The sequence below is a fragment of the Acomys russatus genome, chromosome 12 (assembly GCF_903995435.1).
Source record: "Acomys russatus chromosome 12, mAcoRus1.1, whole genome shotgun sequence".
NCBI classification, from domain to species: Eukaryota; Metazoa; Chordata; class Mammalia; order Rodentia; family Muridae; genus Acomys; species Acomys russatus.
Genome location: NC_067148.1, coordinates 188,298 through 216,034, shown reverse-complemented (window position 1 = coordinate 216,034; position 27,737 = coordinate 188,298). Strand labels below are relative to the sequence as shown.

Here is a 27,737-nt window from a genome sequence, read left to right as displayed (position 1 = left end):
GCAGCATCAACTGAAGGAAGAGCTCTTACCTGACAGAATAAAACAGAGCTATGCCCTGCCCCAGCCTCCAAGGACAACTGCATGTATCTACCAACACATAAAACATGTGAGCCGAGTAAAGACATACCATTGCTCAAGAAAACATGGCTGGTCTACCATTTTATTTTCACAGAATATCACAGTAGCAAGCAGTTTTTCAATTCAGGAGAATCCATGTGCAATTGATATCAACCATATCAGATTTTACTAAAGGCTGCAAGTGATCCCAAAACCTTTTTGGATGAATTCCATAAATTCCAAGAATTTGAAATCTTTGCCACTTGAGGAATTTTGAACTTTCTCCTCTGTAAGATTTTTTGGGGAATAACCCAGCGAATGGTTTGGGGGATAATATCCATTGAATCTGCTGGTACACAGGCATAAAAAAAGGCTGGTTTTCCCTTCTTTCTGAATAGAATTTGATATTCTGCCAATGAGCATTTGGCTCTTGTGGGTTTGGCTCTTTTGATTTATGATATAGTCTCTTCTTCCATGATCGTTTCTCCTCTTCACGTGAGTGACTGCAATCTGAATCCCAGTAGACATTGGACTTTCTCCATAAATAAGATTTAACCTCCCTTCTTTCTTTGGGTTGTGGATACATGTGAGACTTGTCATGTTTTTTTCTGAGATTCAATTTATTTTTTGATTCTGTTGTTGAAGAGGTTAAAGAGTAGTTTGTTCTGCTCCACCTGGTCATAGTCCAATGCTTCTCTTCATTGAACATTTTGGAAGATGATGTAGACTCAATTTCAATACTATTGGATGAACTGTGAGACCATGAGTCAGAAGGCTGCATTTTGGAGTTTAATCTACATTTCCTCCTATTGGCCTTGTGGATATATTCCAATATGTCTTTGGGTTCCTCAAATGCAACATCGTGAGATAAACAGAAATTACTCTCTAAAAACACACAATCCTCGCTGCCAGTTTTTTCAGGAGCTGGACATTCCATTTCAGTTGAAGTCTCAGTGTCTAGAGGGACATCAGTCCAGTCATCCGAAAATGAATGTGAATCAGCTAAGTCTGCAGCATTTTGCTGAGTTCCTGAAACAGAATGTTTGTATGAATTGGTTTCGTGTAACCATATATAACTTTGCTTATCATTTCCTGGTGTTATCTGTACATTTAAATCCGAAAGAATTCTATCATTCTGTTCTGTACCTTGTAGATCAGAGTAAAAGGCATGTACATTAGTAGGCTCCTGGAATTTTCTGGAGTGTAATGAGCTTTCTTGTGTATTTTTCTTTGGGAGAGAAACAAGTTCTTTGTCAAAGGAAAGAATTGTACTTTCCTTACTAGCTTCAACTTTTATATATATTGAGCTGGAATCAGAGCTTAACTTGGAAGTGTGTTTGGTAAGTGCATTTGGCTTAGAGACCACAGTGAAAGAAGGTTTAGGGAGTGAGTGGAGGTATTTGTATTGCAAATCACAGTCAATGTCAGAGAAAGATTTTTCATCAAAGAGTACTAAAACTCTGTTTGTTCGTTTTGGTCCTTGTGGGGCAGAATGGATACACTTAAATATGGGTTTTGATTTTTCCTGGGCATAGGCCCTTGAATAAGATTGTTCTGCAATTCTGGGAAGGCCCATTGTTTGTATCTCCAGTCTTTTTGTACAAAGGTGCACAAAAAGGCCATCCTTTTCTTTCTCTGACAACTTGTGAAGAATGTGATTCAACAGGAGATTATTCAAAGTTGCTAATGAAGTTATGGTTTCTTGCTTTTTGATGCCCCTTGGTTCTGTCATGACCATCTTGCTGCTACTTGAAACATTAGTTGTTGATGTCTTCATCAAGTTGAGAAGAGGAAAATCTCTTTGGTAATGGTTTTTTAATTTAGTATGTATAGTATCAACTTTTCGAGAACTAAAATCCATTTTTTTTTTCTTTTAGCCTGCAATTGGAATCTTCCAAAATAGCCCTTTGGGGGTGAGAGTTATAGTTCTGTAAGGATGTGTTCACTATCTCTGGTTTCTGATCAAGTTTTATCTCAAGTGCTTTAGAAATTAAATGCATAGAAAGCTTATTTTTTAATTCTGGAGTTAGCTGTTTTAAAAGAGGCGTGTGTAGCAATGTGGCATGTATTTTTGATGATGCATTTGGACTCTGCAGCAAAGGCGATACCTTTGCATCATCAGACTTGTAGCTTCTTACTTGCTCCAGTATTTCAGAAAGAACTTGGTTTGGGATTTTATTTTCAACAGGATCTTCAAAAATACATTTAAGTGATTTATAAATGGGAAACAAATTTTCTGCAAGTGATGTGTTTTCATTGTTTTCATCTTGAAGTGTTGTGGGCACAGTTACTGAAGCAGCTTCCTCTGTCTTGGAAAGCAAGGGACACTCTCCCATATTATCAAATTGTGAGGTCCCAGACAGTAGCTGTAGACTTGGAGATGAAACACTTATACTCACAGCTCTTCTCAAATGAGTTTCTATAGTGTCCTTTAGATCTTCAAATTTACATAGGTCCTCTGGGGGCATTAGAGTGTCTTTTCGTATTTCTTCTTTCTCAGTGATATTCATGTCAAGTTCATGTATGACCTGAATCAACCTCTTCTCTTGTTTGTATACATAAGTTCTTTTCTATTTCACATTCAAGGTTTACTTCTGGCTCCCCATCAAGAAGTTTCTGCATTTCTGGGTCATTCACCACAAAGGGCTGAGATTCCTGTAGCAATGGGATTGGAAAATTCAGTTCATTTACAATTGTTATGATGTCTTTAGTTTTTCTAGCATCTGGTAACTTCTCTTGGAATTTAGAATGACAGATTCCATTTTCCCTACTTGGGTTTGTTTTTGATTTAACTGTTCCTTCATTGTGCGGTGGGCTCATCGTGGAAACACAAATACTTCTGATAATGACTTCTGGGGAGACATCTTTACTACTTGGAGCCATGGTTTTTGGTTTGTTGAAGCCATGTTCTAATTTGTTCTCACTGGTTGAACTACCACATCCTATGATACTAAGTATCTTTGTAATGGGGTGCTCTGGGATTCTCATAGTTGATTGTTTGGGTTTCAGGTTTGTTACTATGAATCCACTTTCCTGACTTTTAGGATAAATAGGAATATAGGCATACAATGAATCAAGAATGTTTGTTTGAAGCAATTTTAGTCCTTGAAAGTTATGCTTTTTCAGATTGAAAAAGCTTCTCTTTTGTCATCTTCTAGGTCTATACCTCTGCTTCTATCTGTTTGTAACTTCCCTTCTCTCTGACTCACAGTACTATTGTTCATTATTTGTTTTTCATGTTTCAATTTTATATTGGAAATTATGTTAGTTTCATTCTTTTCTTCCAGATGTCTAGATTTCAGTAGAATGTCATGTGACTTCTGAGACAATGCTAGATCATGCTGTTTTTGTTCTGGAGCAAATGGTGAAAGGCCTTTCCTTCCTGTGGCGTTAAACTCTGTATTACTCATGTGTACCCCTGACTCTATTTGTGAACTGATATTGACTACAGGTTTCTTGTCCACATCTGTTTGTAAAGGTGTCCTCTGATCTCTGCTGTTAACTAGAACATTAAGAAAGGGAAAGGATTTTGGCTTTATCTGCTGTCTACTTTCAGATGGAAACATGACTTGCTCTTTCATGATCACATTTTGTTCTTTCTTATCTTGAGACTTACTCAAATGTACAATGCTTAGTTTGTCAAGTAATATATTTTCTAAAGTTAGCATTTTGCTTATCGTAGCATTAATCTGTCTATCTTTCTTTGGCTTATCAGACTTGCCTGTACCAATTTCCCGTTCTCTCTCTGTCACAGATCTTTTTGAATATACAAGGGTGTCATGTGTGATCAATGTTTTCTTGAGTGATTTCTTCGGTAGAGAAACTGAAAACTTGGGTCTTGCTTTATTACTTAAATTATCTTTGATTTCACTTTCCTTCTTCCAATCTCCAATTTTTGCTAAAAGTTCTTTCTTACATTTTGCTGGCTGAACCTTTTGCCCTGTGATGGACATGTCTAACATTTTTTCCCTTTTATTGGTACCTAATCTTATGAGATTAATTTTATGATTTGGGAAAGCTGACTCACATTCTGATTCTACTTGTGAATGTTTACTTATTTGTTGGGCAGTGGTCATGCACTTTGACTTCTGTGGCTTAGCTTGTTTCAGTAGCACATCATGTTCTGTTGCTTTAACAATACAGTTGCTATCAGCCTCAGCAGGCTCTCTGGTTGCTGTTTCCTGAGCATATGCTGGTTCCTGGACATTTTCTTGTGAAAAAGAAAATTCAGTACATTCTGCTGTGCCTTTCTGTGTTTTTTCCTGTAAACATCTAGAAGCTGTTGATGGTATGGACATGAAAGTCTGTGTTGTGGCCACAGCCAGTTCACTTTTATCTTTGTATCCTTTTTCCTCCAGAACCTTCATATTCAGGTCAAGTTCCTTTAAATTAAGAAGATGTAAATTTTGTGAGACCTTTGCCCCTTTGCAATGCACCTCAGTTGTCAAGTCTACTGTTTTTTCTACCTGTTTTGTATATTGTTTTCCTTTTCTGACATGACCACACATGCCATCTTTGTCATTTTTTCTGCATCTGATAATGCTGGAACCATTTGTGGGAGTAGGGAAGATGGTTTACTCTCTAGTCTTTCTTCATCTACTTGTACATACTTACACATGGTAACATTGGTTGGAGAAGGCTGAGGAGTATACATATTTGTTAAATTTTGAGGCTCACTTTTGTTGTCATCATGTTTTTTTGGTTTGGGTGCTTTAATATGTATATACAGTTCTGTTCTGTGGAGCTTCTGGGACAGAGGTGATTTTCGTGATTTCAAAGTTACATCTGTGCCTCTCCTATCTATTATCTCTTTTCTATATGACTTGTCTCTCTGAGACGTATGTTGTTTTATAACATCTTTCACGGTATCACCAACAATGGCCTCTTTAGGTACAGTTTCTTCTTCAGTTGATATTCTCTGCAAAGCATCATTTCTACATCTTCGTTCTGTGAATTCTATTTTCTCATACAATTTGGAATGAGTCAGATCTGGTAATGAAGGAGATTTAGTCACAACCAAGCATTGTTCATCTTTAAGTTTCTGCACCTTTGTTTCTTGGTACTTGCATTTTGTTATTTGCATTCCAGTTTCTTTTTCTTCTGACATATGTTGTTTTTCATTTTGCAGATTAACTGAAGTATCTCTGGTAACTGACTGTATGTAAATACCTCCTTCAGAATCAGTTGACTTCTGTAAGTGTCCCATGGAAGCAGAGGATCCTGTTAACATTGGCGCACACACTTCCTCGATTCCAGTATTCACAGTAAGGATAGGTTGGGAAGACATAGCAGTGGCTATCTTAGTTAATTTCTTAGTTAATGTTACACTCAGCTCACTTCCATCTTCTTTCACCTTCCCCCCTTGCTCTCTAGTTTTCCACTGAAGGGCACTTAAATTCTTCATAGATAAAGTAGACGATTTTTTTGTCGTCAAATATATATTCTCAGGATGCACTATACAGTTTACCCGCACATGCTTTTCTTTACCTAAGTTTTCTTTCTGTGGCACATGTTCTTTCAGTAATTTTGTCTCACTGCAAACTTCTCTATCAGCCATCTGTGCACCTAAAAATTTCTTGAGTTGCAATTGTGATACAGACAATTCTATAATTGTATTTGTCAGACCCATAAGTTTTTCTTCCTGGGTTTTCCTCTGCAGCTCTTTGATAGTGAGTGTATGTGATGGTGGTAATTTCTTTACCTTTTCATCTACTGATTTGGGCATCATTTTGTCTCTCATTTCTCCTAGTATATCTTTCTCTTTACTCACTCCAATGTCTGACTTCACGAAAGATGGAGAAGGCAAGAAAGCAGCTTCCTTTAGAACCACCATTTGTTCACTTTTGCCTTGCTCAACATCTTTTCTTTGCTCTTTAATATTAAAAGTTGTTATCATTCCATCATTCAAATGTGCAGGTTTGGATATTCTTGCTCTCAAAGTTATTCTATCTTTGCCACCTGTTACACTGCCCTTTGCCTCTTTATATAACTCTTGTTGGTTAGCTTGAATTACATTAGGTAGCATAATATCTTCATTTGAACCTGCATGTATGAGTTCCCCTGTACATGTTGTCATAAAAAACTCATCCTGTAGAGGAGACAATCCATTGTGAGCTATAGAAGGCATACAAGTATCGTGCTTTGTTGCAAACATTTTAGACTGTCTTGCCCTTTTCTGTTTCTGTCCTATCTTTTCTTCATTGTTCCTCTGGGGAGTCTTCCTCTTCCTTGAAATATTGTGCTCATTGACACTAAATACATGAGAAGGTCTAGATATCTTTGCTTTTGAAACTATGTCACTGGAGTATGTCGAACCATCTATGGCTGAGGTTTCTGCGTCTTCTTGCACTGGATACTGTTTTCTCTTTTTTGCACATTTAGCAATTTGCTTTGTGGATGCTACTTGCCCTAAAGGCAATGGTGCAGAAACACTTTTTGTTGCAATCACATTATGGTGTCTTGCCCTTTTCTGTTTATGCCTTGTTTTTTCATGATGACTCCACCTATGAGTCTTTTTCTTGCTCAGGGCACTGTATTCACTGACACTGGACATATGAGGAGATACAAATATCTTTGTCTTGAAAATTGAGGCACTGGAGTGTGTCAAACTATCAATGGCTGAGGTTTGTACTTCCTCTTCTTCCCATGTTGGATGTAGTTTTCTTTTTTTTTGAATGGTTATCAATGGCCTTTGTTGATCCTACTTGCCCTATAGGCAATGTTTTTTGTAGAACATGCCTTTGCATTATTTCTGTTTCAACTTCCTTTGTTATGCCTAATTTAGAGATATCTGAAGATATGATGACAGGATAGGTTTCTCTCTGAAGCATCACTTTTTCCTTACTGCCTTCTTGCTTCATTTTACTTTGATCTTCAAGATTCCCTTTAAATCTCTTTATTTTGGGTACACATGAAGGGGATGATTTCTTTATGTTCACATGTTTGGCTTTGGAATTTTTTATGATTCTCTCAAATGTATTCACTCCATCTTCTTTATATAACATGCATCTAGATTTTTTGGAATCACTTATGATATAATTAAAAGAAAATGATGCACAATTTAATTTTTCTACATCTGAAGATTCCACACTCTGTGAGTATGGAGAGAAGGATTCTGTTTCTATCCATGTTGCTTCCTTGGCTTTCATTTTTGTGTCTAGGTTACTGTAAAGTAAAGATGCAGTGGTAAAACTTTCACCTAGTTTGCGTTTTCTTTCCTGTACATGTCTCAAGTTTTCATGTACATTTGTCTGTTCATCTGTTGTGTTTGGGCCATAATGCTCAGTGATACTGCATACATGTGAAAGTGGTAACTGATTTTTGTTGGAACCTGTGTCTTTGGGATGCATTACATCTTTTGTATCCCTAATTTTTTTTCTACCCATCCATGTCTGTGACTCACACTGTTTCCCTGTTTTTACATTTGACTTATCATCATCCTCAGTTGACTTTGTAAGTCCAAACTTTCCTGTTTCAAGCAACTTCTCGATTTGTTGTTTTTGTGAATGTACTAATTGTATGATTTCTTGAGTGCCTTCTTCTCTTTCTATTCGGATATCTAATTCATGGGAAGACTTTGAAGGAAGATATTCAGGAGCTACTTTCTCTTTGCTTTTCCCTTCTTGGTCTGCTTTCCTTGGCTCTATACTGTTGTGCTTCATGTTCCCTTGAGTGTCAGATTTATGGTTCCATTTATTTTTCTCTCCATCGTCTGGATATCTTTTCTCTTGCCCTTGACCATCTCTGCCTCCTTCTCCCTGCTCCATCTCCTCCATATCCAAGTTCTTTTTATCTTTATTACCTTGACAGAATTTCACTCGTTTTGAGTTTTCTTTCACATGTATGTATTTTTCTGTTTTTGTACTCTCCTCTTTTTTCTGGACTGCATATTGTATGGAATGTTTTACACTGTTCAAGACAGGTTCAAAGGTAGACTTTTTATAAATTATTTCTCCTATACCTGATGGTTCTTGGAGCTTTGAGTGATGACTAAAAGATTGGGTTCTTATTTGCATAGTTTCTTCTCCATTTATTCTTTTGTCCATTTCAGAGTAAGAAGGAGAATATATGGAAGGTTTGTTCCAATTTTTAATTTGTTTATCTTCCTGTATCTTTTTTACCTTTTCTTCAACATTAAATAGTAACTCCTGTGATGCTGAAGACTGTTTCTGTCTCAAAGAGAGTCTTCTGGAATGCATCACTTCCTTGGAAGCTATCTGCAATCTGTCTTTCAGTGGTATATGTTTTGCTTTTCCAATACTGCTTAAAATACCATCAGTTGCTTCCCGGTACATTCCTATTGTATGTGAGAATTCTAACATTGCTGGAGATCTAAGGCAGAACTTGGTTATTCCTTGTAAGTATGCCTCCATTATTTTAGGATCCCATTCCTGATAAGGTAAGGAAGGAACTGAATCCCGAGGTTTATTCTGAACTACATTTAGATTAGTTTTGTTGCCGTGAATATTTTTTTGTACTTTATTGTTCCACCATGGCTCCTTTCCATGTAACATGTATTTAAAAGATGATCTCTTCCTCTTTTGAGTGATATGTATGAGGCCTATTATATCTTTCAAATCTAGTATATTATTCCTGTATTCTTTCCTTTGTGGAACACATTTTAATTCTATTAAATTGCCTAAATTTTCTCTATTAAATGCCCCTGAAAATGGTACTTTTCTGCCTTTCAGTGATAGTAGAGGATTTAGTGGTGGAAGGCAGCTCTTTAGTGGTCTTGACTTATCGTTTCTTACTTTTAATCTTGAATTTAAACTAGTATGCGATATAGAAGGTAATGAAATAAAAGATTTTGTTGGTTTCATGTCTGATTTACTTAGTTCTTCTTGTACCCTGCCTTGTTGTTTTGTAGTATCATACAGTAAAGTTAATATCTTTCCATGGGATAGATAAGGCAATGATGATTCCTCTATCTTTAAGGTAATATTAGAGTCTATTTTTCCCTTCATCTTCATTCCTTTTATGCCATTTTTCTCTTGGCTTGATTTATCTTTCTCTTGCTTTACATTACGTGAGATAAGCACATCAATTTTTTCTCTATCCAATTTGAGGTGAGGTAAAGGGATGGGGTCACATGCTTTTATTGCAACTGAGCCTGGTTTATCCTTTCTATGTTTCATACATATCATTTTCTCTTTTTTGTAATACTGTGGTTTTACTTTATTGCTTGGGTTACAGTAAGTGGAACTACTAAGTGGAAGTTCCAATTTCTTCAAGTTTAGGCATTGTCTTTTAGGGTATATTGTGTCTTTCATACCTCTATGTTCTGTGTTATCATTCTGGTTTTCATTTTCATGCAAATATTGCATGTATAATGAAGGGCACTGTAAGAACACCTTAAGTAGAAACATCACCTCTTGCTTCTTTTCACTTGCTTTATTTGACAGTTCCTTTTTCAGAGCTCTTAGCATAGAGGAACTATCATTTGACACTGGCTTACTTATCTGTACTACATCAGATGACTGCTTTCTTTTAGACAACAAAAGGCGTGGGCATTTTATAGTTTTCTTGTCTGACTCTGAAGGCAACACAGTATCTTGTTCTTTTGTTTGCTTTGGACTAACTGAGGGGAAAATCCACCCTCGTCTACATTCATACCCAATACTTTGTTGCTCTTTAGATGACAAGTCTATTCCCTTTGTCATGTTTGACACATTGCCTATCTCTGACAATGCTCCCTTTGTCTGAGGCTCTAGTTGTAGCTGGACATGAGAATAGTTTTGGAAGCATAATAAATGGTCCTCCAAATTCTTGGGGGATACTGGCAGGTGGTGCTGGTTTTGTTCTTTTATCCTTTTTTTTCCATTCTCTATTTTCTGTATTTAAAGTGTGATTATCTACTGCTTTTAAAGCTTTCTTTACCTGCAGTGATGTAATCCTATGTGTATCCACCAAAGGGTGAGGGTTAGACACTGGGAAAGCCTCCCATGCACTCTCTTGGCAATCTGTTCCTCCTTTAGCATGCAGGTTAACTCCTTCTGAATGTGGAGATTGATTTCTTAGAATGTTAACTGCACTTGAAGCTTTTTCTATCTCTGTGTTAATAACTTTTGAATTTAGAGCGGCTTTGGCAGAGATTTGTTTCTGTGTATTTTCAGCCTGAAGTTGTTGTAATACACAAAATAAAAAATAATCCAGAATTTTTTCTTTATTCTGAGTGAAAATGGCCACTTGTTTTGCCCTCAAGTTTTTAGAAATGTCCACTTTCTTTTTATTTAATTTTAATTGACTGTCAGATGGCTTTGCCTCTTCTCCCTTGAGATCCCTTTTGGCACCTACATCATTGTAACCACTGTCTTTCCTCGCTGTCCTCAAGCCTGGTGTTAAGTGGAGAGGAGCCCTCTTGTGGCAAAGTACAGAATTCAAACCAATTCTAGCCCTGTTACTTGACTTTATATAGTCTTTCTGAGCTGTACCTGTCTTGTGGCAGTCATGTAGATCTGTGCAAAGAGATGCCTGTGCTTTGGAATCTAGTTCTGTGTCAGTTTTCCTTAATCCTTCTCTTCCAGATAGATGGGAAATATTTTTTATGCTTTGATACATTCCCACTTCCTTAGGTACCTTAGTGTTTTCCCAGTCAAAGGACTCCCTAACTGGGCAAGCAACAGTTCCCAAGCTTACCCTGGAGGAAATACTTTCTTGTTTAAGAAGTTCTTGCTTCTTGAATGTCTTTTTCTGGAAAGTATCCAGCTCCATGAAGTATATACCATGTCCTTTGGAACTCGAAGTATTCATCTTCATGGGTCCTCCTCTTCTGAGTGGAACTGAAAATGCATGTTTGATGGAGTCCTTAACAACTCCTTGCTTTATTCTTTGCGCAGTGAAGAATTCAAATTCTGTACCTGCTCTGTGCCTTTGGGCCTCAATCCTACTGTAATCAGTTTCTCCAGTGTCTGGAAACATGATACGGTATGCTTCTTTTTCCAAATGGCCATGGACATTGATATATCTCATATCCTCCACCCGCTGGCCAGTCATTAACTGATCTTTATTTTGTGAGATAATATCTAGTAAAACAATTTGATGTTCTTTTTGCTTTATAGTATGTTGTGTTGATTTTCTGATAGTGCTTGATATTGAATCATCAAGAGGCGACACAGACAACATTTTAGTTTCATTCATTTTCTTCATATTTATCTGTGGAGGAATATATGGTCTTTGTGGTGTGTCTTTCTTCTTGTTTACTTCCATAAGGTTTTTTACTTTAGATGCAATATAGCCAGAAGCACAAAAACCCTTCCAAAGTAAATATTCCACAGTTTTCCCTTGGAGCAGCTCCTTCTGTGTCTTAATGCTATGTCTTAGCTCCTTTCTGTAGCTATGGGTTATATACGCAGTAATGTTAAGCAACCTTCCAGAAGTTGTCTTCCTCACCTTCATTTTCATTTTTTTGTGATACAGGACACTTTGTATGAAAGATGTTCTTTTGTTTATAAGCTTATATGTATAAACATAGTCTAGACTGATCTCTTGTACACCCTTTTGCTGTCTCCACAATGTGGCCATACTTTTTGGCTCTGTCCCATATCTTTGCCTGAACATACCATTCTTCTTTATTGTGTTGCTAAATTGTGCTCTCATTTTTATGTCTTCTGTTATTTCAATTTTTTTACCCCCTCCACTTTTTTTCCTTCTCTTTTCCTGTTCTTTAATAAGCAAGAGTAGTTTTTCAATACTTTCTGGCATGTAACCTATTTCTGAAATATATTCTTTATTTGAGAGTTTCTTCAGCTGTTGAGTTGAATTCTTCACGTTTTTCCCACATGTTTTCATGTCTTCTTTTGGATCTTCAGTATGGGACTGATGTGTTGCAGGAGAGGAAATAGACCCCAGGAGAGAATCTGTGAAAAGACTTTGTTGCTGTACCGTAAGCCCAGGAATAACCAATGATTCCTTTGAATCTAATGGCTTATCTATTACTTGCAGTCCCTTTATCTTCGGTCGACCTAATGGTTTGATGTCTTGTGGGTCATGGTAGACATTTGTTCCTCCTTTAGTTCTTGAGGTATCTAGCCCAAGGTCATCAGTTTCCTCTTTCTGGGATGTTAACTCAGAGTACATCTTTCTTTGTAAATCTTCTAGCTTACAAGTGTGTTTTGACTTAACCCGAAATTGTTGCATACATTGCTGGTGAAGGTCCTTGAGAGTGCGGTGGTCATGGGCTCCTTTAACATTTTCTTCTAGCTCTCTAGGTACACCATTGCATCCTGACCATGCAGCTTGCTTTGGGCTAGATGGGTTCTCCAGAAATGTCTGGGGAAGAGTGTTTTCTTTCTCTTTCATCTTGTCTCTCTCCAGTTTTACTCTGGTAAGCTTTTGAACTGGGGATGTAAAGCACCCTAAATCAAAATTAGCTTCTATCACTAGGTTTTGTACATTTCTTCTCAGCTCCAATTTGTTCTGGTGCTGCAGACTGTGTCTCAGTTTTCTCTCATTGCTTCTGTCCCCATGTCCAAGAAGTAGAGAAACTGGTATTTTCTTTGCCTTCAGCTTTATTTGTTTGGTACACATAGCACTTTTCACATTTGATATTTTTGCCTTATCTTTCTGTCTTACAGTTTCAGGATAGGTAGGGTCACTGGCATAAGAACTCCATAATGGTCTTGAGATAGCAGGCTTTTCCTGTTTCTTTGCCAGGGCAAAAGACTTGAACTTTGTTTTCCAACCTGTTTTAAATTCGTTGTTCTGCCTTTCAGTTTGAAGAGTATGTACATTAGAAGAAAGAACAACCTCTTGACTAAAGTCTTCTCCAACTTTTGTATTTCCTTCTTGATCTATTAAATAAATAGCTGTTTTCTGAAGCATGATGTCCTTGTGGTGCACTGTGTTAGCTGAAAATACTTTCAGATTCAAAGGATCAAGTTGTCTCTTTTGATTTGTTCCAAATGGCTGGACACTCCTTTTCACTTTTTCTTTGTCCTTTTGCAAAAGACAATTTCCTTGAGTTGGTGTACACGTGTACATGGATTTTATATCTGTATTTACCTCATCATTATCTTTTATCTCTCGGGTTCTAAAGTCCTGTGTCTCAGTTATGTTTACAGTAGCCTGGCCTCCACCATGAGGTGACTGTGACTTTGTTGACTTCAGTAGCTGTGAAGGTATACCTTTCTGAGCTGACAGGTGAGGTACTTCTGTGGAAGCAACTAAATGCCTGGCAATGGAAGTGACTATTGCTGGCAAATAAAATGGACACTTTTCTTTTATAACTGATGACTGACCAGTTTCCTTTTCACCATGTTTAGTAGTATTATTGGCTGGCTCACTGATTTCTAAACAATTGTGTGATTTCTCCACATTTGAGAATGCATTTCCCAGGCTTACTTGCATGTTTTTTTGTATTGTGACATTAACTTCTGGATTGCTCTCAAACAGTTGATTTCTTTGAGGTAAATATTCTCTTAAAGGCATTTCTTCTGACTCCCCAAATCTAGGTTTCTTTATGAAATGTGCGTTTACTGATAAGTTGTTTGTATAAAACGGAACAGATTCTATTAGCAGTTCTTGTTTCTCTCCCCTAAGTTGCCCAGCATGTAGTTTAGCTCCCTTTAACAAGTTGGAACCACCTTTGTCAGCCATCTTTGTCAACTCTGCTATACCTTCACCTGGTGACGCCTCATGTGTTGGCTGTGTTTGGGTAAACTTTGATATTCCCAAATCTACCTCTGATTTGAATTTGTTTTTCCCATTAGAGGTAGTTGATATGAAATGAATAGTGCTTTGAAGTATATCATTTTTTTCACTGAGCCATATGGCTTTCATTTTTTCTCTTAATTTAAATTTCTTATGGTTTGTAATAAAGTATCCATTTGTTTTAATTATCTTTGAAATTGGTGGCTTCTTTTTCTGATTCAACATAATTCCATTTTCTGACAATTTTACTTTGTTTATTTGCCTTTTAAAGTCTAACAAAAAGGGTATGAAAAAATTGTAAGGTCCCATGAAAGTTGTGGCTAAGTTTGCTTGTAACTCTGCCTTTCCCTCTGCCAAAGATTTTTGAGGCATTCTGCTATACAAATCAGCCCTTGCTGCTCTATCAAGTGATGGTTCATCAACCATGAACTTGAGTGGACAATTCACAGTATCTCCAGCAGCATGAAGTGGTTCCTCTTTCACACATCCCACCTTTCTCAACTGGTGTTTATGATTATAGTGCCTTTTCTTCCTGTGCACTCCTGTGTAATGTCTTGAAATTTTAAGCAACTTTGAAGCTTGTCTTGCCCTGGGACTCACATCTCTTTTGCTTAGAAACTCTAATGTGCAGCTATCACATTTGTATTCAGATGACATAGGGCTGGGTTCTTGTAAAGGTTCCAGAGCTGTAAAGTCCTTTTTAGTCCATGCTTTTTGTCCAGAAACATAATAGTCACATTTTCTCCTGGAATTTCCATCCCAGGTATTGTTATATGGTATGTGGCCAGTCTGAGATTCCTCTGTATTTAGAAGTGGAGACATTACACCTACCATGCTGCTTTGAAGGTTATTCATATTGACTAGCTGTGCTTGCTCATATATAGAGCTCTCTCTAATTCTGGACATGTTGCTGAATTAGTCAGTTGTAAAACAGATTGCACAGAATTAGGCCTTGCTTTGTTCTGGGAACTAAAACTGAAATCTTGGGAAGTCAATGAGTCCTCTTCATCACCTTGACCTTTTAAGTGTTTGGTGCCATTTGACATAGTGTCCTTGTTGGCGTAGTGTGTACTGCAAGCTCTTTCTTCATGTACTGACTGGCCATAAAGCTCACTACTAAATCCCATTGTGCACATTGTATCTTTATCTTTTATTCCATTACTTGTGTTAACATCAAGAGACACGGGCATATGAGAAAAGAAGGTGGCATTTAAGGACGAACCTGACAAGGTTTTACTTTGCTTTGGTGTTCCAACACCCAAGGTAATAAGTGTCTGACAGATTGCTGACTTATTTGCTTTAACAGTAAGATAGTTAGTACTCATTTCACCCCCATTTTCCATGAGTTTTAAATTCTCTCTCTCTTTAGATATAGATGTGGAGAAAGCCAAAGTCATTGGTGCTTCCAATTCCTGGGTTAACAATCTTTTATTTTTCTCTGCTGTTGGGTCTTTCAATTTGATTACATTAAGATTATCAGGTAAGACACAAGAATTTATTAATAATTCAGAAACCTGTGATTTCAAGGTTTTCAGAAGTAGGTTTTTTCTATGACTACCTTGTGGAATAGTCAATACATTTGAAACAGAAGTTTTTCTTCCTTTCATAGTTACACAAGTTGAACACATTTTACCTTGTAAAGCTTTGCTTACAGACACCCTGCTCTGCCTTTTAGATCTTGGTACATTGGGGATTGAGATAGTCAAAGACTCTGGGATGGTTACTTGTAGATCATTTTTGAGCCTTTCTTTTTCCAATCTATTCCAACTATTCACTTCCTGTGCATGAATATCATCAGCTGGGCTGTCATATATTGTTCTGTTAGTCTTAGTTTTATCTATTTGTGGTTCTTGTGATTTTAAGGGAACAAGCTTTGAACCTGATGTATACATGTCATAGTCTCTTTGAGTTGTATTTGCTGACTGATTCTGCTGTGTCAGATCTTGTTCCTCAATGAACAGAACGTTCCTCCTTCCTTGTTTTCCTAATTTTTGAGATGTTGGATCCCTGCTTTGATGTGGACAAAATATAAAATGCTGGCTATTCTGTGGGGGTGACTTTAATAGTGTGTCATTACCATTATTCTCCTTTTCTTCTTTATCCTGAATATAAATTTCTTTGAAGGCATCTGAAGCAGCCATCTCTTCATGGTACACTATCTCTGGCTTCATTTGTGTAGAATGGGGTGTTTTTTCCTTTGGTGAGTGTTTTCCTGTTGCTATTTTGTAGTTCATCTTAACATCCAGTGCAACATTTGACAAAGAGAAAGTTTCATTTGCAACTTTTTTCTCCTGATTCATGCCTTTCATTTTGATCAAGTCACATTTAATTTCCCCACAATGATTTGGATTAGAGTATGAGACTAATAGTTCCTTTTCTTCCTTTTCACTGTCTTCAGCCTGTTTCTTGTGTCGTCTTTCATTAGATAGATCACATTTTCTTCCAGATAATGCATTGTCTTTGACTTCCCCAAACTTCAGAGGGAACATGCTGAAACAGCCCTCTAGAATTTCTGATTGAAATTCACCTAGGAGAGGACCTGTTGTGGAACATGAAATCGTTTCTGTAGGTGTTTGTGGTTTTACCTGAGTGGTTGTTCTCCCTAGTGGGTTCAGTTGTTTGTCCGAACTAACAAGGTTATGGTCTTTTTCTTGATACATATCAAATATATGGCCAGGGCTATTTTCTGGTTTCTCTTTTCTTTCCTCTTTATACTTCTTCATTCTAAAGAAACTACTTGCATCAGCAGAACCTGGACAGTTCATATTTCTTCCATTTGATGAATTCTCTTGCATTAGTTGCATATAACCAAGTCTTCTTATTCTCTGTTTATCTGTCCATGGTTTTGAATTTCTAATGTGTTTTTTAGGCAAAATAAGTACCTTGGAGTGAATGACACTGAGACAGATACCAGCTATGTTACCCTTTTGCTGTGAATCTTTCACTTCTTTGTTGCATCTTATGTTTTTGCTGTACCTGAAGTTAACTGTCTGTGATGGTATTTTCCTCATTGCTCTTTGTCTCTGACTCACTGGTATCTGCTTCTTTGAACTTGGTGCTGTTTTTTTCCTTTTCAGTCTAGAAACAAAGGATTTTGTAACAGAATCAGAAGACTGCAGGAATGTCACCTGCAGATTTGTTGATGTCTCTGAGTCTTTTTCTACAGGATATGAATCTAGTTCTTTTTCAGAGTTTTCATCATCTGTCACATTTATAAATTCACCAGGTGAAGAGTTTCCTGTTTCAGGAGATAAAATTTTAGGAACCACAGAGAAGTTTATACCATTTTCTGTTTTGCTAGCTTTCTGTAATCCTTTAGATACTATGGGATCCATTTGTAGGCTGGCCTCCAAAGTGCTTGGCAGAGAATCTTTTTTTGCACTTTACACTCTGACTGTTAACAGGTTGTTCTTGATGTAAAGAAACAGGCGATGGATCTGGCTCATTGCAGATAGCTTCCTTGCTTTGATCTGCATCAGCCCACAGGCATTGGCCATGCTGAAGTGCTACCTGTACCAAAGGGATTTGTTTCTCTTCTTGAAGGTTTTTCTCTCTATCATAGAAAGCATTACTTTCAGCAACATAATCAACACATGTTTTCTTTGCTAGTTCTCTTTGCTTTAGTTGAGCGTGACAGAATACCCCCTGCAATCTGCTTTGGATAGATAAGCAAACAGTGTTTTGACCTTCAGATAAAAATGCTTTAGCTTGATTTATCTTTTTAAATTTGGCCTTGATGGCCAATTTTGTCTTCTTTTTATTGCCTGTGATACTGAATGTTTTTGAAGCTGGTGGTTTCACCTTATTCATATTGAGCTTCACTGTTCTTATATTTGTGAATTTTGTTTTGCCTTTCTTTTTTTTAGAATAAGTCAAAACAGGCATGCAGTAATGTAAAGACCACAAGAAAGGTTTCTGGGGAAAACCACAATGAGTTTCCCTTGTATCTTTCCTAGTATTTAGAACATTACTCTTTCCTGATTGGCTCAGAAAGTCTCCCACTGTTATGTTTTCTAATGTTGGAGGACACAACTCTAACCCTACAGAACCTTGGAGCTCTGTTTCTGTAGAGGTGCTGTTCTTCACATTTGCACCCGAAAACGAATCCAGTCTCAGTGAGTCAACTACCTCTTTAACTGCTTCTCTGAAAGGTTCTGCTTGAAGCATTTCTTTCTCCATTTTAATCTCCTCCAGTGGATTTTTTGTTCCTGGTGTTTTTTTCTTGATTTTGAAAGGTCTTGTGGCAACTGCACATAAGTCCTTTTTCAAGTCTTCTCTGTCTTCTCTGTCTTCTGTACTGTGACCACCCAATGTCTTTGTGGGCTTTCCATTAAATGGGACCCCACATACTGTCGTTTTAATTAAATACTCACCAATGGGCAAGTTCTCTTGCAGTGAAGGTGGGTATATGGGACCGGCAATCTCTTCTCTGTCTGTAGGTTTGTCTGTACTTTGCTTTAATTTCTTATCCTGCAGTGGACCTATCAGAGGACATGATCTAGTTTTCCATACCTTCTGTGTAGAAATAGTCTGTGACTGTACTTCTTTTTCTTTGCTTTGAATTTTTCTATTTTCCAAATGGATCTGTCTCATTTCAAATTGAACACTTTTTTTCCTTTTGCTTCACACATATAATTGCTCTAAAATCTTCTGCCAGCAGTGGAGCTGTTTCTCTTTTTTCCTTCTTTCTGTCACACTCTTGTGGCTTTCTACCTATGGAGTTATCAGTATGCTTTACTTCCTTTGTTTCCTTTTCACCTAGTAGTTTCTCTTGCTTTAGTGCAGAGTGACTACAATTTATTATTGTTGTGTCTGCCTTGGATTCTAATCTGCTACATAGTTCCATATCAAAGGGTTCCAAAATGGTAGCCTGCATGGTCTTTTGAGAGGTATCTGAAATCTTTTCATGTTGATGTCTATTTTTTTCATTGCTTCTAGTGTCACATTCCAGATTTTCATTGTCACTTGGTTTACCATATCCTGTAATATTGGTCATTAATGGTTTGTGTTCCTGTAGATTTGTGCTTCCTGTAACCACTTGAACATTTATGTCTTTTAGCTCATTTTTCTCATACTTTGGGGATACCAGAGAAATAAGTAAATTGATATCTGAAAAGTTGAAAAGGATTTCTATTGAATTTTTGGCTTTCTGCATTTTTTCTTTTGAAAAGCACCTTTGTGTGTTTGCTGTTCTGTCTTTTAGCTCATCTACATTCTCTATATGCTGTATTCCCTTCTGTACTTTCATTCTTCTGTTCAATTCTATTTTGGGAAATGAAACCTCTTTCTGCAAAGATTCTGAAAGCCCCTCATGCTTTGGAAGGTTCAGGTCAAATGTCTGCTGACCTGAGTCCTCACCAGACTCCTTAATCTCTCCATTTGTTTCAGGTAATGAACAAGGAGCTTCTAGTTCATCAGTGTTGACCATGAATGAGTGTTCTAAGTTTTCAATAATACCCAAGCTTACTCTATTAGTAGAACTTGAATAGTTGATTTTCTTTGCATCTGACCTATTTTGCTTCTGTAGAAAATGTTCATATTTTATTAAGTCTGGAGTTACCTTCAGTAGATGGCTTAAGAAATACTTCTTAACATGGGGAGTGATAAGCTTAGATACAGAAATAAGATGCAAAGCTATATCTGACATTATTTTCCTTTGATGTATAATTTTCTTTTTCTTGCATCTTAATTCAATCTTATTTTCTAAAGTGTGACATACTATGATTGGAAATACCTGTGAATATGATATTTTCTTTGCTTTTAGAGATGGAACCTTAAGACTTAGTTTTCTTTCATTGTCTGGTATCTTTCTATTTCTCTGCCTTTTAATGGTAGGTGAAAGAGCCATTGAATTTTTACTTAAAGATAGAAAGTCAGCACTCTGGAAAACACTGTTTTGCCCTTTGACTAAATATTTATTCTTGTTTGGGTCGTTAAAATAAAGGGAATATTGGGTATCACTGAAATGTCCATCAGACTCGATGTCCTTGGTTAAGTCTTGTGTTTCAACAATACATGGCATGTGAATGAAATGTTGGCTCTTTTCTTTATGATGTATATCTTGGGTCTGGAAGGAGTCTTGTGTACTGTTAGAAAATGACACTCTCATAAAATCTAGAGACTGAGCAAATCCAAGCTGACTCTTTGTGGATGTGAATAAATTGTTGGATGTGGCTAGTAAACTGTGGTTCAGGATTCATTTCATTCTGAATAACATTTTGGTTCAGGAAAGTATCTTGTGCTTCAGCAGGAGTAACCATTTCTTTAGGATGTTGATTATGAATCAATGGCTCCTGAGATCTGTGGTGCAGATAATCACCTTTCCTTACTAGCATAGCTCTGGGGTTCACAGGAGTTTTTCTTCTTATATTTTCTTCCAGATGTTTAATTTGGTTGCTAGAAAGAAGTAAATGCACAGAAGGGCATGGTGTCACATCGAGATCCTTATCTCTTGTAAATTTAAAAGAGTTTTCAAAACTAAGATCATCAGGAGGTTTGGTTTTTGTACTGTTTGTTTTCATTATTGAAAATAAATTTTTGGAGGAAAATTGTACTGCTTGATATTCTCTTTCCAATTCTATTCTGTGGCTTATGAAAAATTTCTTTATTTTCCTGTGAAACATTGACAAAGATGCCCTGGTCCCACCCGATGATGAGTGACTTTCACAAAAATGGCTTCCTTGAAATGCAAAGTCATTGGATGACTGAGTGGTTGTTATTCTTCCTGACAAGGTTTTAACTCTGGAAATAAGAAAACAGTGCCTGTGAGTTGTAACTTAAAATAAAGCTGTTATAGGGTATCCTTCTAGACTTAAGGCAAATCTATCATAGATGAAGACAAGATTGTTTATAAACACAAAGGTAAAGGTGAAACTATCATCCATATTGTCAAGGGACTTTAGTTCTTTTAGTACTAGGCATTTCCTTTAGTAGACCAACCAGTTACTAATATGAAGAAAAACATTTACTTAATCCCAGAACTAGGGAGGCAGTGGAAGGTAAATCTCTGACTTTGAGGCCAGCCTGTTCTTCATAGTGAGTCCAGGACAGTCAAGACAACATCTGTCTTGAAAAAAACAAACAAAACCAACCAAATAAACAAACAAAAAAGGGTAAGTGAATTTCACCGAGGTGCAGTAGCACAAGCCTATAATCTCAGCACTCAGGGATGCAGAGGCAGGGGGATTGCTGTGAGTTTGAGGCCAGTCTGGTCTACAAAGCAAGTCCAGGAGTGCCAGGGCTACACAGAGAAACCCTGTCTCAAAAAACAAAAGCAAACAATAACAACAACAAAAAGAAAAAAGAGAGAGAATCTCTAAGTGTTTTTAATAGCAAAAGCCAAGGGGTGTAGATTATATGTTTTTATAAAGAACATGTTTCTATTCTTTGCCTATTTTTTTATAGGGAACAATCTTATGGAATTTAGTAGGCAGAACAATAGAATACTGCATAATATCAAGTGTCATTTTCTACAGATAATCATGTCAGCTATTGTGAGGAAGAGAAAAACCTACATTTGGTGAAAATGATTCTTAGTAGACTTCTGGGTCAGAGTAATGATTTATAGTAATGAAAGGATAGCAAAGATGTTACAATTTATTCTATTGTTGAAGGAGAGATAAACCTGTTTTTTATGATCCCAAGTGTGGGATCGGAATGGTCTTGTGAGAGAACAGGTGAAGTTAATCCACTAGAAGATCAACCACCTTATGCAGGAGCTTGAAAGATGCTAACTGAAAAGATCCCGTGGACAGACTCTGGGAGGAGATAAATAAATGAGCCGAAAACTGGGGATGGGAGCAGTTGGAGAATTCAGATAGTTTTGGCTGTTCGTCACTCCACTTAGAGACACTCCTAGAGAGAACCGTTTGAGGGATGGCTTTAGAGCTCTAGCTTCTGCTGAGGTTCCAGGTTCTGGTTACTCCAGGTTCTAGCAGAAGAAATCCTGTGGATTACGCCAGGAGAACTGTTCCTCGGAACTGATATCATTATGGTTTTGTTATTGTGTTTGTTAATCCTCTTTTCCTATTGTTTTGGTTAGTCGGGTTATAAGTGACATGTACTCGGTTAATAAGTTGTAATAAAAAATACTGGTTAAAAAGGCAAGCTTACATATTGTAAATGACTGCTCTGTCTAACAAGTACTCACACCAGCAACATTAGCATTAGCTTTGTATGGTGGTTATTTATATGTCATCTTAGCTGAGCTGTGGAGCCCAGATACATGATCCAATATTACCATAGATGTTTCTGAGAGGGTATTTTAGAGATGAGATTAACATTTGAACTAGTAAATTATAAGGGAACTTGTTCTCCCTAATGTGAGAGAAGTCATCCAAACAGCCTTAGACATAAATAGAGCAATAGAGTAACTTGTTCACAGCAAGAAGAAAATTTGCCAAGGTAATATTTAGACTTACACAGATTTTAGGCTTGTCAGTAAGCATAACTGCATAGAACAATGTCCTAAAGCAAATTGTCTGTCGAACAGCAGGCCAAACAACAAAGCAAGACCTTAGCAAGGTATAGTAGCCTATACCTCAGGAAGGTGAGACAGGAAATCCTGAGTTGAAGCCCAGTCTAGGCTACATAGCAAGACCTTGTCTCAAAAACAAAATAAACAAAACAAAACAAAACAAAACAAAACAAAAAACCCAAACCAAACATAATCACCTTTGAAACCACAAATGATGGTTTCACCCCAGTATATCCTCACTGGAGAGTGTCCTCATTAAGTCTGCTCCTCCAAAATTACTTCCTTACTACCCTTCTCAGTTACAGTGCTTCCCTTCTTGGTGGTCCATTCCCAGTCCCCCACAATGCTTGAATCTGTAAATGTCACCAAATACTGGATACACTATGCTTTTTCTTATTATTCACAATATTGTTTAATTTTAAATTGTAAACTAATTTTTGCAGTGCTAGGTATTAAATCCAAGGTCCAGAACATATAAGATAAGCACTACTGAGTCCCCTGAAGTTTGATTTATGTTAGGTAGTAGTTTAAAAACAACAAATAATAGAATATTATAACACACCATAATGAAAGTTACATAATCTTTCTTTGTCTCAAAAAGTCCTATCTTATTTTCACTTTTCACATAAAGCTCTTTGCAGATTCTCTTTTGATGTCTGAATTTCCAGCACCAATATCATCATGCTTTGGAGCCATGGTTAAATGGAGGTTACATGAATACAAGAACAGTAATATGAAACAGTCAATCTGAAACAAAAATGGCTACTAAGTTATGTAGGATAATACAGCACGGATACACTGAAGAAGAGACCTAGCAGAAAGGCATCTGTTTTAGTTACCATTCTAGTGCTGTAAGGGAGATACCATAACCAAGGCAACTTACAAGAGATCATCAAATTGGGGGCTTGCTTAAGTTTCAGAAGGTTAGTCCATGATCATCATGGTTGGGAACACAGCACCAGGCAGGCAGGCACAGCAATAGCTGAGAGCTTTTATATTTGAACCACAGGTTCTTGGCAGAGAGAGAGAGATGGTGACTGAGGCTGGTATGGGCTTTTTAAACCCCAAAGCCCATCCACAGTGACATACTTCTCCCAACAAGGACACCTCCTGATCCATCCTAAGCATTCTATCAACTGGGAACCAAACATTCGAATCTCTGATCCTGTGGGGCCATTATTATTCAAACTACCATAATATATTTCCTCCTGTTCCTCAGGATGGCATGCAATTTAAAAGCCATAATTCCTGGGACCCAGTGGGATAACAAAGCAACTAGACTTTAAAATTTAATAGACTTGTGTGCCGGGCGTGGTGGCGCATGCCTTTAATCCCAGCACTCGGGAGGCAGAGGCAGGCAGATCGCTGTGAGTTCGAGGCCAGCCTGGTCTACAAAGTGAGTCCAGGATGGCCAAGGCTACACAGAGAAACCCTGTCTCGAAAAACCAAAAAAAAAAAAAAAAAATTAATAGATTTGAAATATGAAAGAAATTAGACTATCAATCCCCAGATTTATTCTGCACAATCAATCAATCAATCAATCAATAAGTCATCTCATGGAAAAACAGAAGAATCCTCAAGGCCAGTCTTGGTAGCGCATACCTTTAATGCAGATACCTGGGAGGCAGAGGCACCACCAACCAAGCAAAGTAACAATACATAAATGTAATTTTAAAATTTGAAATTCCAAGCTGGGTATGGTGGAATATACTTGTAATGCCAGCACCCAGGAAAGCAGAAACAGGCAGGATTTCTGTGAATTTGCGGTAAGCCTAGTCTACAGAACAAGTCCAGGACAGCCAATGCTAAACACAGAGAAACCCTGTCTCATAAAACCAAACAAAAACAAACAAACCAAACGTTGAAACTCTAGCTCTAATGTCCCCATCATTAAATTACTCTTAAAGTCTTAGGTTGGTTTAGACATATTCTAAATATTTGTATGCTGAGCAGCAACTATCTTGTAACTACATGTCTTTTTGAGATCAGAATGTTTGTATCCAAGCACCAAGTAGAGTCCGTTGCATTAATATTTAATAATCATGGGATGAATTTTAGTTGAAACTAAGATAGCAACAAAGATAACAGTAGTGTCGGTGTTTAAACCATGGCAGTGAGGTAGTTGGGAGCTGATAAATTCTGAATTCTGAGGCACTTGTAGCAAGCAATAGATTTCACACTTAACATTCTGAATTTCAGAAACAGTGTCAGTTTTACAGTACCTGGTTCGCTGGGGGATCTTTCCACAGTAGATTTTTTTTTCAAACATAATTATAAGAAATCATGGTTACCTCTCTCCTCTGGCCCAGCAAGATGCCCAAAGGAAAGAAGGCTTAGTGGAAGAAGGTGGCTCCGGGCTCCCGATGTCATGAAGAAACAGAGGCCAAAAGGTGGTCAATCCTTTGTTTGAGAAGAGGCCCAAGAACTTTGGAATCGGGCAGGATATCCAGCCCAAAAGAGATTTCACTGACTTCATTAAATGGCCCTGCTACACAATCAATAAATGGGACTTCATGAGGCTGAGAAGCTTCTGTAAGGCAGAAGACACTGTCAACAGAAGAAAGTGACAGCCCACAGAATGGGAAAAGATCTTCACCAACCCTACATCTGACAAAGGTCTAATACTCAAAATATACAAGGAAATCAAGAAATTAAACACCACCAAACCCAATAACCCAATTAAGAAATGGGGCTCAGGAATATTGGATGGCTGAGAAACACTTAAAGAAATGCTCAATGTCGTTAGTCATCAGAGAAATGCAAATCAAAAGGACTCTGAGATTCCATCTTACACCCATCAGAATGGCTAAGATCAAAAACTCAAGTGACAGCACATGTGGGCAAGGATGTGGAGAAAGGAGAACATTCCTTCATTGCTGGTAGGAATGCAAACTTGTACAACCACTTTGGAAATCTATCTGGCACTATCTCAGAAACTGGGAATAAGACTTCCTCAAGACCCAGCATTTCCACTCCTTGGAATATACCCAGAAGATTCTCCACCACACACAAGGACATATGCTCAACCACATTCATAACTGCCTTATTCATAATAGCCAGAACCTGGAAGCAACGTAAATGTCCCTCAGTCGAAGAATGGATAAAAAAACTGTGGTACATTTACACTATGGAATACTACTCAGCTATATAAAAAAAAAAAAAAAAAAAAAAAAAAAAAAAGGAAATCCCAGAATTTGTGGGCAAATAGATGGAACTAGAAATGATCATACTGAGTGAGTTAACCCAGAAGCAGAAAGACTCACATGGTATATACTCACTTCTAATTGAACACTAGCCCAAGAGGCATGTCACATGAAAGTCTTCACTTACCAGGAGAGTGTGATAGTTTTGAGAACATCCTATTGGGACTCTAGGTGAGAAAATTATGGGAGAATGGGGAAATAGAAGGATCCAGAGGATCCCAGAAACCTAAAAGAAGACCATTGTGACAGGAGGATCTGGGCCCAGGGGCTCTGCTCAAACTACTGCACCAACCAAAGACAATACTTGCAGTAAACATTGAACCCCTTCTCAGATCTAGCCAATGGACAAGACATTCTCCACAGTTGAGTGGAGAGCAGGGACAGACTCGGACATGAACTCTGGTGCCCCATATTTGACCACTTCCCGGTGGTGGGTAGGTTACCAAGATGAGACTTGATAGCCTATGACCATATAATGGGGGAGGCGGTCCCCCTTGGTCACAGACATCGGGGAGAGGAATAGGGAAAAAGGGGGAGGGAGGGAGGGAGGAATGGGAGGATACAAGGATTGGGATAACAATTGAGATGTAATCCTAATTAATTAATTAATTTAAAAAATGGCCCCGCTACATCAGGCTGCAGCGGTAAAGGGCTATCCTCTATAAGTGGCTCAAAGTACTTCTTGCAATTAATCATTGCACCCAGGCCCGGGACCAGCAAACAGCTACCCAGTTGCTTACTTAACCTTGTCCACAAGAACAGGCCAGAGACAAAGCAGAAGAAGCAGAGGCTACTGGTGTGTGCTGGGAAGAAAGCTGCTTGGAGACATTCCAACTAAGAGGCTACCTGTCCCTCTATCAGGGGTCAATACAGTCATCACCTTGGTGGAGAACAAGAAGCTGACTGGTGGTGATTGCCAATGACGTAGACTTCATTGAGCTGGTGGCCTTCCTACCTTCCCTATGTTGAAAGATGCATCATCAAGGGAAAGGCGAGGCTGAGGCGGCTGGTCCACAGGAAGATTGGCACCACCGCTGCCTTCACACAGGTTAACTTAGACGACAAGGGTGCTCTGGCTAAGCTGGTGGAAGCTATTAGGACCAATTACAATGACAGATATGATGAGATACAAAACCACTGGGAAGGCAGTGTCCTGGGTCCTAAATCTGTGGTTCACATGCCAAGCTGGAAAAGACAAAGGCTAAAGAACTCACCACTAAACTGGGTTAAATATACACTGCTAAATTTTCTGTACATGAATACAATTACAAAATTAAAAAAAAAAAAAAGGAAATCATGGTTACAACTTTTTCGTGAGCAGTGAAGACAGTTTATCTTAACCTTGAGTCAGTTAACCTCTGAAAACTTCATCTATATTAAAGGACAATTTTACCAATAGATAAAAAGCATCTAACACAGCTTGGAGCAAGGCACCCATGTAAAAACAATATTGGAATGAATAATAGTTTACAGTACCTTTGGGAAGATTCTCCTTTTGGACTCAGAAATAAATACAGGTCTGAATTGATTGTAAAGAAGTTACGTTGTTTTATCTCACTTACCTTTCTTCTGTAGACGTGTGGGTAATTGACCAGCTCTCTATAGACACATGGGAACAAAAAGTTACAGTGTCAGAAAAGGCATTCAGGCTAAATAAATTTAATATTAAAATATAAAATTATAAATTCAGCTGTGGTGGCTCATGCCTTTAACCCCAGTACTTGTGAGGGAGGCAGAGACCTATAAGTTCGAGGCCAGCTAGGTCTACAGAGTGAGTTACAGGACAGCAAAGACTACATAGAGAAACTGTGTCTGCAAAACCAACCAACCAAACAAACAAACAAAAAAGACAAAATTGTGTGATACTTACCAAATGTCAGGCCTTTTGGGAAACCATCTTCATTCTGCTTCAAGGGAGAAAATAAACATGTTAGAGAAATAACCCACCTATTTGAAGTGTTTTCTTTTTATCAATTATTCTTATCTGTGTTTTTGAAAAATAGTAGAGTGGTCAATCATTTCTTACCTTCTGAGAACCCAAACTACAATTTTCCCATAGCTCAAGCTTCTTCTTAATGAATTCACAAGTTCTTATAAGGATTAACTCAAAAACAACTCCTAGAAAAATTGTAAATAGAATTGGTATCCAAGCATTGTTAAAAATCCAGTAGTCTAGAAAGTCCCACAATGGGAAAAATGCATTTTCATCTAATACAGACTTCAATTTGTTTTTAAAGAAGTGATATATTTTTGCCATAATGGGTTGGAGCCTCATTCAGAAGGCATTAACTTCAGAAGCCTCTTAAATAAATCTATCTCATAAACACAGGCAAAGCTCTGCCAGAAAAAAA

The 27,737-nt window shown here is 37.7% G+C and overlaps 1 protein-coding gene across 1 annotated transcript; it reads right to left on the bottom strand.

The window, feature by feature from the left end:
• Nucleotides 1-227: 227 nt before the first annotated feature.
• On the bottom strand, nt 228-27,661 carry Ccdc168 (coiled-coil domain containing 168). Its single transcript, XM_051154517.1, is given in 19 exon segments — nt 228-427; nt 430-1,931; nt 1,933-2,362; nt 2,460-2,481; nt 2,752-3,211; nt 3,454-3,596; nt 3,627-3,746; nt 3,882-4,576; nt 4,579-6,727; nt 6,729-9,878; nt 9,880-13,408; nt 13,634-14,585; nt 14,588-17,087; nt 17,089-18,321; nt 18,323-19,859; nt 19,861-20,448; nt 26,949-26,985; nt 27,257-27,293; nt 27,413-27,661. Coding segments are annotated over 19 exon segments (19,515 nt in total). The 5' UTR covers nt 27,644-27,661.
• Between the last annotated feature and the right edge of the window lie 76 nt (nt 27,662-27,737).